Source organism: Acomys minous (assembly GCF_964271855.1).
Source record: "Acomys minous genome assembly, chromosome: 2".
NCBI classification, from domain to species: Eukaryota; Metazoa; Chordata; class Mammalia; order Rodentia; family Muridae; genus Acomys; species Acomys minous.
Window position 1 is genome coordinate 65033842 of NC_140484.1, and position 18061 is coordinate 65051902.

At 46.0% G+C, this 18061-nt stretch overlaps 2 protein-coding genes across 7 annotated transcripts in view; one reads left to right on the forward strand and one right to left on the reverse strand.

Annotated features, from left to right (window-relative positions):
- Positions 1-7208, forward strand: part of ADAM12 (ADAM metallopeptidase domain 12) — a 320214-nt gene extending 313006 nt beyond the window's left edge. For both annotated transcript variants that reach the window (XM_084751157.1, XM_084751158.1), the window contains exons 22-23: positions 89-219; positions 2502-7208. In XM_084751157.1, the coding sequence (XP_084607283.1) occupies positions 89-219; positions 2502-2556 (186 nt within the window). In that variant the 3' untranslated portion in view covers positions 2557-7208. The remainder of the gene's footprint in view (positions 1-88; positions 220-2501) is intronic.
- Positions 7209-9473: 2265 nt separating this feature from the next.
- FANK1 (fibronectin type III and ankyrin repeat domains 1) overlaps positions 9474-18061 on the reverse strand; it is a 106149-nt gene continuing 97561 nt past the window's right edge. For 3 of the 5 annotated variants that reach the window (XM_084751286.1, XM_084751289.1, XM_084751290.1), the window contains 5 exons: positions 13779-13944; positions 10638-10781; positions 9970-10047; positions 9826-9870; positions 9474-9717 (listed from right to left, as the gene is read on the reverse strand). In XM_084751286.1, coding sequence (XP_084607412.1) covers positions 9655-9717; positions 9826-9870; positions 9970-10047; positions 10638-10781; positions 13779-13944 — 496 coding nt within the window. In that variant the 3' untranslated portion in view covers positions 9474-9654. Of the gene's footprint in view, positions 9718-9825; positions 9891-9969; positions 10048-10341; positions 10366-10544; positions 10782-13778; positions 13945-18061 lie in introns of those variants that run through there. The other 2 variants (XM_084751287.1, XM_084751288.1) reach the window with 2 other exon arrangements.

Genomic DNA, 18061 nt, shown 5'->3' on the forward strand with positions numbered 1-18061 from the left:
GCATTGCTTCCCAGAAGTCTGCTGGGTCCCAGGGTCCAGTTCTGGCCACCGAACTGAGGAGCCACGTGTGATCTGTTGTCTGTTGCAGGGCACCCGCAAGCCCAGCCCTCCTCGGAAGCCTCTGCCTGCCGATCCATTGAGCAGGACTTCTCAGCTCACTGGTGCCTTGGTGAGGACCCCAGGGAAGCAGGAGCCTGGGCACCGCCCAGCCCCAATCAGGTGGGTATCCCTTAGTGGTATAGGGGAACTGAACTAACCATACCGGTGTGCAGGTATCAGGTGTTAAGCCACGCTTCCTGCCTGCCCCTGACATGAGAATGACGGGAGAGAAGTGTGAAAATAACCAGGAAGCAGTCACTGCATCTCCCCAGGGCTTTCCGCAATGGCTCACTTACCTGAGAGATCACAGCAGTATGAAGACAGCTGAGCTGCTGACAATGGCCCAGCCTGGTCTCCCGCAGGCACTAAAGCAAATATTGTTATTTGCGTCTGTATGAAGGCTGGACCTCTGCCATGCTCACTGAGACCTGCTGTGCCTAGACTAGGGCCCTCCCCATAGCTAAGTGACCCACATAGGCTATCTCTGGCTGTGGCCATCGCCATCCTCTCCCACAGGGGATGAGGCAGGCGCAGCCTCAACTCTATTTCCATGGGGAGAGGTTACCCACAGCGGCACTGAAGCTGGCCCATGCCTTTGCAACCTAGCCAACATTAATTACTAAAGTTGAGCCAGGCACGGTAGAGCATGGATGTAATCCCAGCACTCGGGAGGCAGAGGCAGGCAGATCACTGTGAATTCTCTGCTCTACAAAATGAGTCCAGGACAAACAAAATAACAGAAAGAAACCAACCCTGTCTTGAAAAACTAAAAATATATAAAATAAGATGAAATAATTAAGTATATCAAGTTGAATTTTTTAAAAAGGGCAATAAATATTCCAAAGAAATTGCTCCCAGATACTTACTGCTGAGGCTGCTCGCAGCAGGTATTTCTGTGGTGGAGTCTATGGCATGCTGGGTACTCTCCCATCTTCCATGGTTGCTGGTGCCGCTGGGAGTGTTAGCAACATGGAAATTAGCAAGTGCTGCAGCTCAACCTCTTTCTCGGGGAAATTATTCCCTTGTGGGGTTTTTGCTATTTTCTCTCAGTTCTCAGGCAAGAATATGTTAGGCAAGTGCCACATATACCCCCAGCCTTGGTCTCCCCAGTAGCCCAGGCTGACCCAAACTTCTTGATCCTTCACCCTCCTTTGCACTAGGATTGTTAATTGTGAGCCACCACACCTGGCTAGCAGACTGTTAAACCCGCAGCCCACTCTTCCCACTCACGTGCCCTTTAGCAGGCTGTTGGCCAGGCTGCGTGGTCAGTAACTCCTATCTCTGCAGGGGAAGACCCACGTCGGTGATTCATTACGGCTCTTGGGAAGAATGTTGGCCTGGGAAAGAAATGACTGCCTCATAAATCTCAGAGATAATGCTGGTCAGAGGGTTAAGAGAACAGTCTAGCTCACCACCGTGGAAATGCAGGTGGAAAACTGCATAGCATTGGAGTTTACTTTTGATGTTCTACAAGATTAAAACACTCCACGGGCATGATGGGGCTGGTGGGGGAGCACTTCTTTCCATAATACCCCAAATGGTGCCCTGCCTAACCTTTACTGCTGGCAGCCCGGCTCCCTAGCTCTTGAGCTAAGCGTCGCTATCCAGTAGCCACCAGGCATGTTGGAGCTGGTTAAAAATAAAATTGAAATATACAAAAGTGTAAACAAGTGCCAGATTTTGAACACTTACTTCTGCCCCTGTGGCTTCTCTTAGCACTTAATGCTGATGGCATACTGAGATGCTGATAATAGCTAAAGGAAATTTACTGATAAAACTAAAAGTTCACCCATGTCATGTGGCTGCTAGAAACACAGAGTTTGAGACCGGAGAGCTGGTTCAATGGTTAAGAGCACTTGCCGTTCTTCCAGTGGACCAGAGTTCAGTTTCCAGCACTCACACTGGGTAACTCACAACTATCTGTAAATCCAGCTCCAGAGGGATCAGAGAGGCACCTGCTTCCAGCCTCCACTGGCCCCTGCACTCACATGCAGAGACATCCAGATAAATAAATCGAAAACGGAAAATCTAAGAATTACCTGAGCCATTCATAGCCATTTTTCTGTCTAACGGTGTTATTCTAGAATCAACTGATGGATGGAAGGCAGAACTCGGGGGTGGGGGGGAGCAGGGTAAGGGTAGTGGGAAGGTAAACCTATCATAGATCGCCGGGAGTTCTTCAGTGAGGTCCTTGTTATGATCAGCATCTCCCCCTACCCAAAAAAAAAAAAAAAAAAACCCTATACTGGCCTTCAACCTCAGGTCAGGGCCAGTGGGCTCTAACCTGGGAGATCCACCAGTGTGCAGGAGATGACTTCTTTCAGGCTCCTATGCCTACAGAACTGCATCTGAGAGTCTAACTGCAGTTTTGTTTTCCCCTTTCTGTCTTACTCTTGATTCAGACCTGCCCCGAAGCATCAAGTACCCAGACCCTCCTACAATGCCTACATCAAGTGAGAAGCCAGCCTGGACCGTCCTCAACAGTGAAGACAGAAGTTTGCACTATCTTCAACTCCACTGGAGTGACTTTTTTTTTTTGTACCAACTTTTAGAATTTTCAGAGTGTTTAAGACACCGTTATTCCCAGAACTGTGAGCTACTGCGGTGGGTGCTGTGCTGTGGTGCTTTGTGTGATCGCTCAGGTACTTGTAACTTATTAAATTATGCAGTGTCTATTACTGCGCAGGGCGCCGTAGCAGGCATTTGTACCATCCCAGGCTGTTCGTCAGAAGGAAGGCTCCTTGGGCTTTTGTTTTTCTGGCGGAACTTGAAATATCCTGCTTGATGGGATCCAAGATGAGATGTTTACTTTCTGCTCAAGGCCTTATTGGAAAAGAACTCCCCAACTCCCCAAGGCTGTGTTATGGTACCATACCCACAGCTCAGGAAACCCCAGGTGGAACCTGGAATGTTTTGTTTTGTTTTTAGTTTTTAGTTTTGGAATCCCTATCCTGGGTTGTAGCCAGGGCCCCTGGGAAGGTCTGGGGCCCCTGCATGCTGACAAGCCTTCAGGCCCTGCACCCCGAAGTTCTCAGACAACAGGTGGGGTCTGGTTGCTGGCCAGCAGCTTTGGAGAGAACCTGGAGTGCAGACAAGAAAGGTTGGGGTGTGGTCACACCAGGATAGAGACTCCAACTCTAGTCCAGGCTGACATTTGACCTTGAGCTGAGTGGCCATGAGCAACTTTGGAGAGCAAAGAAGGTCTTTGGTGCTGCACAAGGCTCTGCTTCCAGACCCAGCATGAGCGTCTCTCTGGCTGCCCTTCACAGAGTGCTGGCGTGGGCATGTTGTTTACATTGGGAACAGTGGTGTTTCTACAAGAAAGCCACTGCCCGGGCACTGCAGACCTCTGTCTCCTGCCCCGTTTAGAGCTAAGCAAATTACCACATTGTCTTCTTGACTGTAATACAATGACCCTGTGTTCTGACAGATAGAGGAGGCTTTCTATGGGACCATAACCATTTTCAGATGTGAACTGGTAACCAGATCTAGTCGATCAACTCTGGAGATAAAAATCTCCCTTCAAGGCTCAACTTATTAAAAATTAGGCAGAATCCATATGCTTGCAAAAGCTGTAACCACATGGAGTGCTGTTCTCCTTGTGCAGCCTACGTCTGCTGTCCTTGTTAGTAGCCACTGGACACAGAACCCAAAGTTACTCATCTGTTCTCTTCGGATCCTGTTTTCTTCAGCGTAGAGACTCCGTCTTTCCCACATGCAGAACATACCTGGTAACGCCTCATATGATGACAAGGAAATCAGTTCCCTAATGCTGAAGGCTTATGAAAGGCAGACTCAGCCAGGCAACCCTTCCACCTTGTAGCTTTTTTCAGTGTCTGGCTGGGAAGCCATCTTCAGAAGCAGATCTTTAAGATGACTCAACCCAATGGCATGAAAGATTTTTTTTTAAGTCATGTAAGGCAAAATGCCAGAGGCCTTCGCTGCCTCCGGGTGGGGTGTGGGGTGACTGACTGCAGCTCTGTAACACAGCTGAGAGCTCCACATTGGAGGGTAGCTGACCGCAGCTCTGTGACACATCTGGGTGCTTTAGGAACAAGCTTCTTTGGAAGGGTCACATAAATGCCTAGCCTGTCCCTTGAAGCAGAAGGGAAAATACAGACTTCGAATTTGGTTTGTTTTCTAGAACTCTGAACTGTATTCAGTGTTGGTGAGCATGGCCTTCATGACTGTGGATAAATAAATCTACATCGTAGTTGCATAAAGAACTCTTATAAAATGCCTCTTTTGTGGCACAGCAACAATATTGCTGCCACTGAGATGCATATAGAGTTTTTGTAACTGATTTGCCATTGGGTAGTTGTATTAAGGCCAAACACACACAACTGGAAAAGCTTACAGAGCTGTGTGAGCATCGTCTTATAAGACACTCAAAGCCTGAGCCAGGGCATATGAGCCCCTCTTCTGGGTAGAAGTAAGAGGGAAGCTGTGAACCCAATTTCCTCTGTTGTTTCTGTACTTTGGTCTTGGAGGACCAGGGACAGTTTGGTTGCCACGGTCTTCTGCTGTATCCCCCCCAGTGGCCGCTGAGAATGCCGATGGTGCCTTCCAGCTCTGCAGTGCTGACTTCTTGCTTTTTACAGAGCCATGCACCTCTTTCCAAATAAGAACAATTTAACCCAGATATCCCTTTACAGGACAGTGTTACTAAAGGAATACCTCTAAGATATAATAGTCATCAAATAAAGCATATTTAGCAATAGCTTCAACTTTAACAAAATTAGGAACCAATAACCAAAATTGGGGTTTTTTGATAGAGGGGAGTTTTTCTCTCCCTTTGTACATCCTTTAAACAACAGGAACCAAAGTTAATATAGTTCAATCGCAGTCTGTCTTAGGTCTGAATACACTATAGGCATGACTAGAGTTGGCTGAGTTTTGTGAGACTATCCCTGAGAAGTTCAGCAGTCAAGTGCCTAGACACGAGGCCCGGCCGAATGCCCTCATTTCCTGCCTGGTTATAGGTCACGTGACTACACTTTGCAGGCAAGTGGGAGGTGAAACTTGCAGGCATTCCACTTTATAGTCGGTCTCTAACAATATTCCTGAGTCTGTTCTCCCAGCACGTAGGATCAAATGGGGAGCAACAACACAGTTTTCCACTTCAAAATATGCATGCCGAGTTTGCGCTCTGTGTGACTGTTTCCAGCTTACACATGTGGGATGACATCACAGAAACCACACAAGCAACAAATTAAATTCTACGGGAAGAAATGCTCCTGACTGGTCTCCGAGGAGACATTTTTATGCCTTCTTAACTTTATTAGGAATTCTCAGGCTGAAGCTGTGGGGACATCGTTCTCCAACAAATCAATACAACCCATCAATGCATTCCCTGAGAGCTGCCAAGCCCTGATCTGTGTTTGAATGTTCGTAGGGGCCTGTGATCCCCGTGGTGCTACAAAGAGGCTGGAGCTGGGCCAAGGAGAAGGCCGAAGCATTCTCCAAGCCTCTCTGCAGATGTTTACTGAGCACTCTGAGCCTGACAACTGGGAGGACAGAGGCTGGGCAGTAGGGCGCCGGCCACTTGCAGCTCTTTCCTCTGAGGCTCCCTTCATGTTTTAATTCTCTTACATCAGGCCCCAGCCTGGGGATACTTTGTCTACAGATCCTCCCCCACAGTTCTCAGATGGCCCCAGCCATACACAAACAATCCAGACTAAGAGACACCAGCACTCCTAAGAAGCCCCCTGAACCAAGAGCTGAGTGTTTTGAGTACTATGACAAGCGGGGAAGGATACAACAGAGGCCATTTTTTTCTCGCCCTTATTCATACTAGAAGCTAGCTTTCCACTCCTAGTTCCCTCATAAGACTCGGCAGTGCCTCCATCACACCACACACACAGGGAAACATAGGCACCCACGTGCCTTCTTCTCTTTACAATCACAAGTGCCTCACTCTGGCCAGACTCCATGCCCAAACCTCTCTCATCTGAGAGAGCCAAACTCCTTCAAGCCAAAGTCGTAACTGCTACAGGGTGTGGGTCCCCTTCAAGGGTCACCTACACAGAACAGTTCCTTCTCCAAGGCCACAGCACAGAGCAACCTCCAGCCTCGACTCTATCCCACAGCATCTCAACCACAGTGACCTCCCTCCCAATGCCTTGCTGTAATTAGAAGGTGAGGTAGGTTGGCCATAGAAAATCAAGTTAGCACTGATTACAAAATACTTTTGATGCACCCTGAATTTCCCACTGGCATCTATTACTTTTAAACTCTGATGAGGTGAGTGATGCTCCCAGAACCACTGGGCAGTGGGGACCCTTGCAGGAGACATTTGTACACGTAGGATTATACAATTTCTGTGCCTTTTTGTGGAGAACATCATACACACATACATACATACATACATACATACATACATACATACATAATTTCATTCCATTAGTGACAGTAATTGTTTACTATCAAATCACTGCAAGCTTTTCTCATACAAGAAAACCTAGGGAAAGAAATGTGTGTGGAATTGGTATAATACTTAGTAGTGGGCAGAGATCTCCAGGAGGCCTAACACTAAAGGGTCATTCTCAACTGGAAAATGGTTTGGTCCCCTGCAGGTTGAGAGCCCCACTGCCTGCCTACCTTTCTACACCTTCAAAGAGTATGTTGCTTGATATCTATAACTCTCTAAGAAAGTAACATTTTAGTCCTTAATTTAGCACATTTAAGTTCATTAAGTTCATCAGCCTGTATGCTGGTACTTCATAAGGCAGTGACCAGAAAACATATAAATCTCATGAGACTAGAAACAGAACAAACAGTCCTCCCATCAGGGCAACTTGGTAGTGACTGGGAGAGCCAGTCATCTGAACACTTATGGCAGAACCTATGTAACTCTAACTGGCCGCAGGCTGCTTAGCTCCGTCCTGATTAACGTCACATCTCGGTTAACCAGCACAGTTTCATTCTGCAGGGCTTCATCAGTTGATAGCGCTTTGTTCAGCTCATGTTTTCACATTTGTATGTTACATGCTGTTATTTTTGTATGCATTTCTCATATGGGAGATCTACAGGTCTACACAGCCTGCTAGTTCAGTAGAAAATGTCATCGTTAAGAGCATTATATCCAATAAACAATAAACAGATAAATATTAGGCATCTCATTTGTATCCAGGACGTTATTGATACAAAATTAAGGGGAAGTTCTTGTGTAGAAAAATATACCTATGTTTTCATTCACTTGTAAGTGTAAGGGCATCTTGGAGCATTGCACAAGTAACTGAAGACAAGTGTTGAGGCGCCAAGGTACATATGTTGCCAATCCTGGGAAAAGGGGGAAAGAAAATGCATGTCAGTACACAGCACTGGTGAGACAGCGAGGGAACCTAAGACCATTTTGAACAATGTAATGTGAATTCATAGCCTGTAAAAACAATTTTAAAATTTTATATTATCTATAGAAAAGTTCAAAAAGGAAGCAATCGTAGGAGTATCAGATTGTCTGCAAAGAAAATCTAAATAGATACAATAGATACATACTTACACATTTTAAAAATGGCATCCAACTTCATAAAGAAAACTGCAGAAAATAAAAATATCATATAGAAATAGATATATAAATATGCTCAAAATTATAGCAAAAAAAAGGAATCTTTGTTCTTACCACTTAGGCCAAAACAAAGCAAGTAGGTTTGTGATGTCACAGGTGAATGACAAATCAAATTCACACACAGTAAACTGGCATTCCAAATGCACAGAATCTGACCCTTTCCCTAATGCCTCTCAGGATCAAAGAACAAATAAGAAAAAATGTGCCCTAGAAATGTACGAATTCTTCAGCCACCTAGAGATCAGCAATTATAACTCTGAGAATGCTGTTTCTCAAACTCCTAGGATTAAAAGCAGATACCTGATGTCCTCTGTCTCTCTGCCCTCTCTCTCATACTCAATTCAGAGGATCTGAAAGGATCCCACAAAGGGTAGTTAGCAGGTAACCCCACTGAATCTTAGAATCAGGAAGATTCAGTAAAATAAACCCGTATGATATTAGAACAAAAGCAGTCCCCCAGGGGGAGTTCAGAGGCCCAAATACATAAATTAATAAACAAAGGAGTGACAAGGAATGAGCACAATGTCTATAAAAGGAACAAAAAAACCCACTTGCATTGAAAAATAATAAACTTGTAAAAATAAAGCATGTAATTTAATGAGTTAGAAAAACAGAACCATGAGTTACTCAGGGGAAAATTAAGCAGGCTATAAACCACCTTCTAATCATCAGGCAAAAAGAACAGTAACTACACGTAGACTGTGAGCACACAGGAACCTGGTGAGACCATGTCAGGAATCTAAGCTTGGTGCAGTGGGAAGGCCAGACAGTGGACAATGTCACCCAGTGTTACACTGGCAAGGAAGACGGAATACCATCTGCATCAGACCCAGAGAGGACGGTAAGGTGGATGTCAATACTGGCCATGAACAAGGCAGGAGAGGATAAGCCCTTATACGGAAGGCAAAGTGCCAAAGCAACGTCCACAGACAGGATGAAGTCTTGACAGGACGAATCAAGTCCTCCATGAACTCTGCAGAGAAGAGCCGAAAACTGCCCACATCTGAATCAATGTGTGGGTGTTCTCTGTGGCTTCCCCAGTGCTGACCTTTGGTTACCTTTTCATGGGCCTTTCCTGGTTTAAAAAACAGGCCACTCCTGTGAGGGCTTTTGTAGCTGCTTTACTGGAAGGACAAGTGAACCAGTTTTCCTCAGAGACACAAAATGCATGTGGTCCTGCTGGGGTTTAAGCTTTGCCCAGCTAAAGCTCCCCACATTTCTATCTTTGAGTTCTTAACCAAACAGTCTTGGTAGTGGTTAACCCCTCTTGTCTACAACCTATACAATTTGCCTCAAAAATCATGTGTACTCTCAAAACTAAATGCAGCACACTAGCCGTTGGTGAAGCCGTCCAGCCACCTGCAGGCTGGGTCCTTTTCACCATGCAGGTGAGCATGTGCAAACACGTGAGCCGATGGACCTGTCCCCTAGAACTGTCCTTCAAACGAACACTGCAAACAGAACCAGCCTTCAGATATGTGTTTCTGAGCTTTGATGTGAGTCCAAGAGCCTAAGAGAAAACCCCTGGGTGCTTAGGAGGAGCCCCTCTATGGGAGGCAACAGCAGCCTGGCCTGCCGTGCGGCAGGAGACATAATAAGAAACACATGAGGAGAAGAAGGCCAGTAGGCCTGGAGCATCTCGAGGACAGTTGGGGATGATCAGGAGTGGGGACCCTTGTGTGCATGCATTTATTAGCACCAGCACATGAATATTTGGTTTCATGTCTAACTGCAAAGGCACAGGGCAAAAAAAAAAAAAAATCATGCCTATTCTATAGATACCCAGTGATCAGACCACAAATGAGTGTGCTTCGGTAAAAAGATGTATTTCAATGTGGGAAGAGTTGCCCGTTACATAAAAGTCACTGTGAATCTTCAACTAAATAAATAAATGCCTCATCCTCAGAGATGTGGCTTGTCATGTGCCCAGCCCAGCAGTCACAGTCTGTTGTTTCACTCAGGTCGGTCTCAGGCAGGTAGCACTCCGCTCAGTGGACAGAGGATTTCCTTGGCAGCTTTTTTTTCCTTTCTTCTAGTAAGGAGAGTACATTCTAGAAAAACCACAACAAACAGGCAGATGTCCTTCAAGGTTTTGGCAAGTTTTGTGAGTGTGAAAGAACTACAAAATTGGCTTTGATAGGCAGGAGGGAGGTCCTCACCTGTCTGTCAAAAACTCTGGCCATTTCTAAGACACCTTTGCCAAACTGGAAGGAAACACAACTTCCTTAATTAATTACACATTGGAGTTTGCCGTTCTCATATATTTCTTTCTTCTCTTAAGGAAAATCTTCCAATAAACATACCTCATTTTTCACAGTTGCATCTGCCCCTTTGTCAAGAAGTAGCTGAACTAACTGCTCATGATTATTTAAGACAGCAACCTGGAAACAGATGAGTATGGTATGAGGAGCACTCCCTGCAGCAGTGCTCCCCTGCTATAGTACTCCCCTCCTGTGGTGCTCCCCTGCAGCAGTACTCCCCTGCAGCGGTGCTCCCCTGCAGTGGTGCCCCCCTGCAGCAGTGCTCCCCTGCAACAGTGCCCCTCTGCAGCAGTGCTCCCTTCCAGAGGCAGGACCACCTCACAGATGAGAAGCAGCAGGTTTTACACAGGGCCAAACAGCAGCAAGTTCATTGTTTAGACAGGTCTATTTTGATCCCATAATTGTCCTGGTAACTGGAGTTGATAGTCCTTAGAGGTACTCAGGGGGGGAAAAGTCAAGCAAAATAGTATAGAATGGAGCATAGAACCGTGCCTACTCAGAGGCTCAAGTGGACCTCGGGATCCCAGGAGTTCCAGGCATAGGCAACATAAGGCCCCCACTTCAAATATATAGAGCCTGCTCTGCCCTCCCTCTGCTTGTTAACATACAGCGGATACTATGTTACCAGTCCCAGGGCTCAGATACAAGCTGCTCAACTCCACGCCAACTCTAATGGTAACAAAATCTGAGAAGTGGACACAGGGAGGTACCATGAGAGGTGTCTTTCCATCTTTGTCCTTCACGTTCACGTTAGCCCCAGCCTCGATGAGGAGTGAGGCTACCTTCTGGCTTCCTGTCACAGCAGAGACTCTCATGAGTGGCGTCCATCCTGACCCAGTATCCACAACATCTACCTATGTCACCAAAGAGACAGCTGCCTCAGTCCAACGGCTTTCCTGTGGCATCACTGCGCAGACACTCAGCGGTGTGCACTTCCCCAGACTCCATCAGTTTCTAGACCTATGGTGAGCTAGCTGAATTCATGTCTGTGTTCAGGGAGGGGAATAATCTCCTAGGAGATTCCATCTGCTCAGATATCCCAAGGACTCCTCACTGATAGATTTATCTTCACTGCTAAAATGGAAAAACGACAGCTAGGAAGGAACCCAACTATGCTTTACACTGGGCCCCTATGCTTTCCTTCACTCTTTTTTTCCCAGCACTTGGGACGCAGAGTCAGGCAGATCTCTTTGAGTTCAAGGCCAGCCTGGTCTACAGAGCGAGTTCCAGGACAGCTAAGGCTATACAGAGAAAGCCTGTCTCAAAAAACCAAATAGATACATAAAGAAATAGTTGGCTTTATTTTTATGTCTTGAGTATTTCGCCTGCATGTTATGTCTGTGCATCATGTGCATGCAAGAGGCCACAGAGGCCAGGAGAAAGCATCAGAACCCCTGGGGCTGTGTTACAGGCAGTTGTGAGCCACCATGTGGGTGCTGGGAATCAAACCCAGGTCCTCTGCAAGAGCAGCCAAATGCTCTTAACCACAGAGCCATCTCTCAAGCCCCTGGCTGTGATTTTAATAATGTTTACTTTCCTTTTTTCCTTTCTTAATTTGAAACAAGGTCTTGCTACATAGACCAGGCAGCCTCAAACTCACAGAAATCCACCTGCCTTTGCCTCTCTACTGCTGAGATTAAAGGCATGAGCCACCACACCTGGCTCAGTAGTAAGGTTTTTTTTTTCCTTCTTCTTCTTCATTTGATATATCTTTCATTGTGTTTTAGATCCTGCCTGGAACAGACAGTGATGACAAGGGTGTACGCATTTGCACTTCACAAGGCTTACACCTCAGGCAGAGAGACCAGACCCACCACACAAACTAACTGGATGCATTTGTGCCCCCGTACCATCTCCAAAACACAGTGTGCCCAGTAGTAAAACAGCCAATGCCTATAACTCAATTTATAACCAACTCTTTCAATTTAGACTTCCAAAAGAAATAGTGTGGAATAAAAAGGCTTAAAGGCCACCAAATTCTAGGGAATCCCCAACCAAACGAGGAAGAATAAGGATAGACAGGAGCGAGCATGGGGGGGTATGTGCCATGTGTATGTGTGCACGGGGGAGGGGGGAGGGAGAGAGAGAGACTGAGAGAGAGAGAGAGAAAGGGGGGGGGGGAATGTTGCAGAAACATTCCCAAAGATGCATGCTGCAGTGAAGCATCAGAACAAATAGCCAGCTAGGGCCTGGCAAGAGGCTCTGAGGATGCTTTGCTTAGGTTGCTCGTATATGAGACGGAAGGGTCCTCTCTAGCCCATCCCTGCTTTTCTTCATATAAATAGGCAACTGTGAGCAACAAGCTCCGTTGTGTTTGAAAACAATAAAATAGCCACCTGCCCTAACAGGGTCTCCAGAGCACCTGTGCACACATCCTGCCTGGTCCTGGGGTTAGGGTGCAGGTATGTATTTTCATTCCTACTTTAGAAATGATCAAACCTGCCTCAGGGAGTCCAGTACCTTTCCCCAGATCACCCAGCCCATCAAATGCACAAACAGTTCCCTGTTTACGGAAATACGTCACCCTTAGCACAAAATCCTTACACCTGCCTGGCTCTCTGTCTTTCCCATGGTCTTCCAAAATACCAGGTAAGCAATCTGCCAACAACATTGAGGCCGGGCTGCCATCAACCATCTCTCCTAGCAGCTGTATACATAGATGTCTCCAGGGGACCCCTGCATGCAGGTCTGTCCTCTGCAAATGGCTCCTGGGCTACACAAGAAGGTGGGATTTGACCCAAATGGCTGAGTTGTATACCTGAAGCCCTGAACACCCCACACTTCAAGATTCCAGAACTTAAATGCTTATATCAGAGTAAGAATCCCTTTCCTTTCCCAGAAGGCATCAGCTTGTTTTCATTACAGACTTGTAGTAAACTACATGGGGCATTGTGGCCACCACTGCCACATAGAGCTTTTGCTGAGACCAGCCTACTAAGCCTTCTGGCTTCTTGCAAATGTCTCTCAGGCATAAAGAAACAAGAGATGGGATGAAATGGAATTATCTTAATGCCTGGGGTTTTTCCTTCAAGGTAAATCAGTTCTTTCATAGCAACAGCAGGAGCCAGTGAGACCCGAGGCAGAAGCCTTGGTTTCCCTCACTAACACCTCAGAGATGAACTAGACATGTCTATTAACATCTTCTGCAAAGTGAGACTCCCACAGATCTGAAACTCCAGGTCACTGACTCAACTTCCCAGGACTTGCCACCTGCCAATCACACTACACTAACCTCTGACCTCCACATGCATGAATGTATACACATCCATGCAAACATGTACCTATGTAATACATCAGACGTGTGGAGTGAGAGAGAGAGGGAGGGAGGAAAAGAGAAAGAGAGAGAAGAGAGAGAGAGAGAGAGAGAGAGAGAGAGAGAGAGAAGAGGGAGGAAAAGAGAAAGAGAGATGGAAGGAAAGAGAGAGAGAGAGAGAGAGAGAGAGAGAGAGAGAGAGAGAGACCGCCCCCAAGAATAAAAACAACCCAACTTTGAAAGCTGCTAGACCTATGCATATCTCTGCATCTCCAGCATGTAGCAGAGGCTCAGCGAGGCTTCAGTGACCAACTAAACAGACACGAGCAATGAATTAAGGGCCAGAGCAGCAGCACAACACCTGGGGCCAGCTCTGAGCTCGACACACTTCCCTTGCCTCCCTGTGATGAGATGAAGCCTGGCTGTCGCCTCAGGTCTCCAAGGATCCTCCAAGGCCTTTCAAGCTCATGAGCTGGAAACTCCTGTAGGACTTTTCTCAGAGCAAGTGACCAGGCTTGGCCCCCTCCTCCAGATCCCAAAGGAAGGTTCAAGTTCTTACTAGCGCACTGTGGTTAAGAAGGAAGCAGGAAGGCCATACCTCACAGCCGTCCTTTATCATCCAGTCAATCACAGGGCAGTGGCCTCCGTCTGCAGCCCAGTGCAGGGCCGTGCAGCCTCCAAGGTCTCTAGCATCCCAAGAAGCTCCATGTTTTCGGAGGTATTTCACAACATCTAGGTGCCCTGCATAGCAGGCAAGCATGAGACTGCAACATACAGAAAAAAAAAAAAACAAAATCCACTGGAGGTGCCACCACTAACCTTGGGTTCATATTTCGTCCACCCAGATTAAAGCAAAAATTCATCATTTGATTGGGGGGGGGGGACCATATGTTTTATCCACATAAAATGTACACATGTCCATCAACCAATGGATAAAATGTGGCAAGCCCATACGATGAAATGTTGGGTCAGACATGAAAGGGAAATCAAGTCTTCAGTATAGAAAAACCTTAAAGCAATATGATCAATAAAAGATGCCAGGCATCCAAAGTCATAGCATGTGATCCGTTTACATGAAACATCTAGGTGAGGCTAATGAGGAAGACCAGAACAGTAAGCTGGCAGCTGCCTAGGGCTAAGAAGCGCTAATATACCTGCTACACTTCCAGAGTCATGGAACTGGATCATGATGTGCTGGTGAGTGAACAACTGGGTGCACATATTTTAAAACGGTGCATTCTACAGCGTGTGGATAATGTCCTAATTAAAAAAGAAAGTACTGGACCTGCAGGTTAAGCCTGATCCCTGTGTTCAGTCCTAGAGGCCGCATTGTGAAAGGCGAAAACAGACTCCTGCAAGCTGTTCCCTGACCTCCACATGAGTGCCATAGCACATGAGCACTGATATGTATCTTTACAAACACATCCAAAACAAAATGTAGAAGTGTTTTGAAAATGAATACTGGCTATGACTGAGTATAAATTGTTGAATTTTAAAATGTCCATTAAAACTCAGATTATATTCAAAACAGAGTAGTGAAGGACCTCAGCTTATAGTTCCAGCTAGCATTCTTAAACCAAGTCCTCACTCTGAAACAGCAAGTTTGCTCATTTACTGCCGCTCTCCTTCAGAGAGCAAAGTCTGGTCCTTTCCAGCTGCTGAGGAGCTCCTCCTTGTAGACTGCCGACTGATATGGAATCATAAAATTCTTTTGTGCACCCCCTAATTGGATAACTGGAATGGGCAGGGACCACTCCGGGTGGCTGGGTAGTTTAAGATGTTAGTGGGGACTGATGTAGTCCCATCATATGAATTTATTACTTATAGATTATTTTGTATCTATCATGAGGAAAATGTAACTTTACAAAGCTATCCCCACCACCACCAGAATCAAGCCTGGATCACCACCTGCAGGCATCCCACAGTGTGGGCCTCCCCAGCTGTGCCAGAGAAACAGCACAAGCTCTCAAAGTTCCTGCCGAAGATGGTACCCTGCGACAGCCAAACCTCTGTGGCCTTACCACGGAAATACCTATGCTGGAAGTACAGGGTTAGGTGAGCACGCTAGCTGATGGTGGTCAGCCTCAAATGGCGCTGCTATGGGGAGGGTGGAGGACAACGGGGGAGAGAATGAAGGGAGAAGAGAGGAGGGGAGAATGGAGAATGAGAGAATGGGGGGGTGAGGAGGGGCATCAAGAATGGAGGTGGGGAAAATTGAGAAAGAACATTTTCTTCAATAAAGAAAATGAAATCACAGAGGCAAGCCGTCGGGCACGGTGTAGGAGCATAGACAGGAGTGTGGTTTTGTCCTAGTCCCCAACCACAGTGATGACATCTGAAGGAGACATCTGGGAGACACTATTGTCCCCAGTGACACCTGAGAATGATGAGATGCACCCCGAGTGTGATGTGACAGAGGCTGGACAGTGATGACCTTGCCTCCAGGGGTACACACCGAGGTGACTGGGGAGCACAGGGGCGGAAGCGGGTGTCCACACATATGGACAAATGCGAGCACCTGTCAGCCTGGGTGCAGCATGCACAGGCGTTTCTCTAGCATTCTTCCATATTTCCTAAATGTCTGAAAATGATCTAAATAAAATAGTTGGAAAATAAAACAAAAGATCGTCTCAATAGAAAAAAGTAGTCCCCTAAGTGGCCACAAAGGGCAAATCTTCTAGCATCCTAAGTAAGACGCCCTGACTGTGAAGTCTCAATTGCACTTCTGGACGTTTCCTGGGCCTAGAATGCCATCCTGTGTGCACAGGCATGGCCTCTCTGAGTTTTGTATTAGCACATACTACTCACTGCCCTCCCCTTCCCCTCCCCCCTCCTGCCAGCCCCCTCTGCTCTAGTCTCCTTTCTACATTTCACATTCTGTGTGTGTGTGTGTGTTTGTGTGTGTGAATCATTTGTGCATATATAGATCTCAGATTGTGTGTGTGTGTGTGTGTGTGTGTGTGTGTAAATCATTGGTATATATGTAAATCCCAGAATGTGTATGTGTGTGTGTGTGCGTTCTTAAATAAAATGAGGGGATGGATGCTCGAGTCTTCACTGACACAGCACACAGCACACATTCCACCACTGAGCTGGACCCTCAGGGCTTAGCCCATGTATATTTCCAAAGTGTGTGCATCAGGTCACGCTTCTAGCAACACCATCAGAAAATGTCTATTTTCTCCACTTTTACCATTATTAATTACCAAGTATATAGTTGACATTTTGTGTAGCAAGACTAACTGCAGTTCATGTGAATTACTCAACACTGTACACTCTTCTTTTGTGTGACTTGCTTACTGCATAGAGTGAGTTGTTCCTGGCCATGGATGTGCTTTTTGGGGTGAGGTCTGTTCCCTGCATATTCTTCAGTGTTTCCTTACACAGCCCTTAACTCTGCACCTTCTCCTGGGTTAGTTCCTTCCCTCTTTTGTGCCGTGCACATTACAAGGTCAGACAACTGCATCTCTGCTTCCTAATGGCATTTTATGACTTCTTACATTTCATTCTCTATTCACTTGATATGTGTTTTGGTGCTTGCTGGAAGGCCAAGATCTTAGTGTTTGTTTTTTTTTCAAATAGCCTATTTCTAGTACCTTCTCCATTGGTCTGTGATATCTCTACCACCATTTATTAAGTTCTGTCTATCCTGTTTATCTCTTTCCAATCTTTCATACAGTGCCCACCTCTGTAATTAGTTTAACTCTTAAAGCATTTTAATAACTGTCCCCATAGTCTCTGACAAAGTTTTAGTGTCTATTACTATCTCTATTTGTTCTCTCAGATAAATTGCAATCATTTTGACGAGTCCCCAAGAATAATTCCATTTGAGACTATATTCAATCTATATGCTAATTTGAGAAAAAGGGAAATGGTGCTATAGTCTTACCATTCTAAAGTGCAACATATATCTCCATTTTTAAAAGTCTTTAGATCTCTCAGTATAGTTCTGTAGATGTATATTTTCATCAGGCATCTTGTCTTTTGGGATTTATTCTATTCTACTGTGTTTAGATATTAACCAGTTAGTACATTTGTTTTTCTTAACAGTCTCAATATGTAGCCCTGGATGGCCTGCAACCCACATAGACCCTCCTGCCTCTGCCTCCTGAGTGCTTAGATTAAAGGTGTGCACCACTGCACCTAGCATTCAGATTAAATTATGTTTAAATCATCTTGTAACTGCCATATCAGGAAACCTCCTTGTTAAGTTTCAAGTCTTTCCAAGTTCTCTCTCTTGAATTCTGCAGACGAGCAGGGATTACACTGTAGCTCCCAAAATAATGTCCAATCATGAAATAAAGTATAAGGTGCATTCACGGAGAGCCAGGCCCTGCTTCATGCATGCCCATATATTAACCCAGTCACTGCCCACAATAACCCCATGGCTTACAGAGGGAAGCCCACTCAGGTAGCTGGCCAGGGACTGGGGTTTGACACCATGATCTCTGCTCTCTGTGCTCCTTACTGCACCCCCAGCCCCAGCTCTCTGCAAACTCAGGATTTACCAGTGCTAAGAAGTAACATTGGAGAACTGTCTGAAATGTCTTTTTAAGTAAATAAGTAAACCATTTTGTATGGAGTTGGGCAGGACTGCACACACCTATCATCCCAGCTCCTCAGAGGTAAAGCAAACTGTGAGTTCCAGACCAGCAACACAGTGAGACCAACTCAAGCTCCATCTCAAACAACAACAACAACAACAACAATAATAAAAATTTTGGCACATTCTGCTACTTCTTTGCTAGGCACTGCCCAAAGGCTGGGCATCTGCATGTGCTTTATACGCAGGTGTCCTGCTCCAGCACTCTCTCCACCTTACTTCCTTTACAAGGGGTCTCTCCACTGTCAGCAGAACAAAGTGACAGCCTACAGACTGGG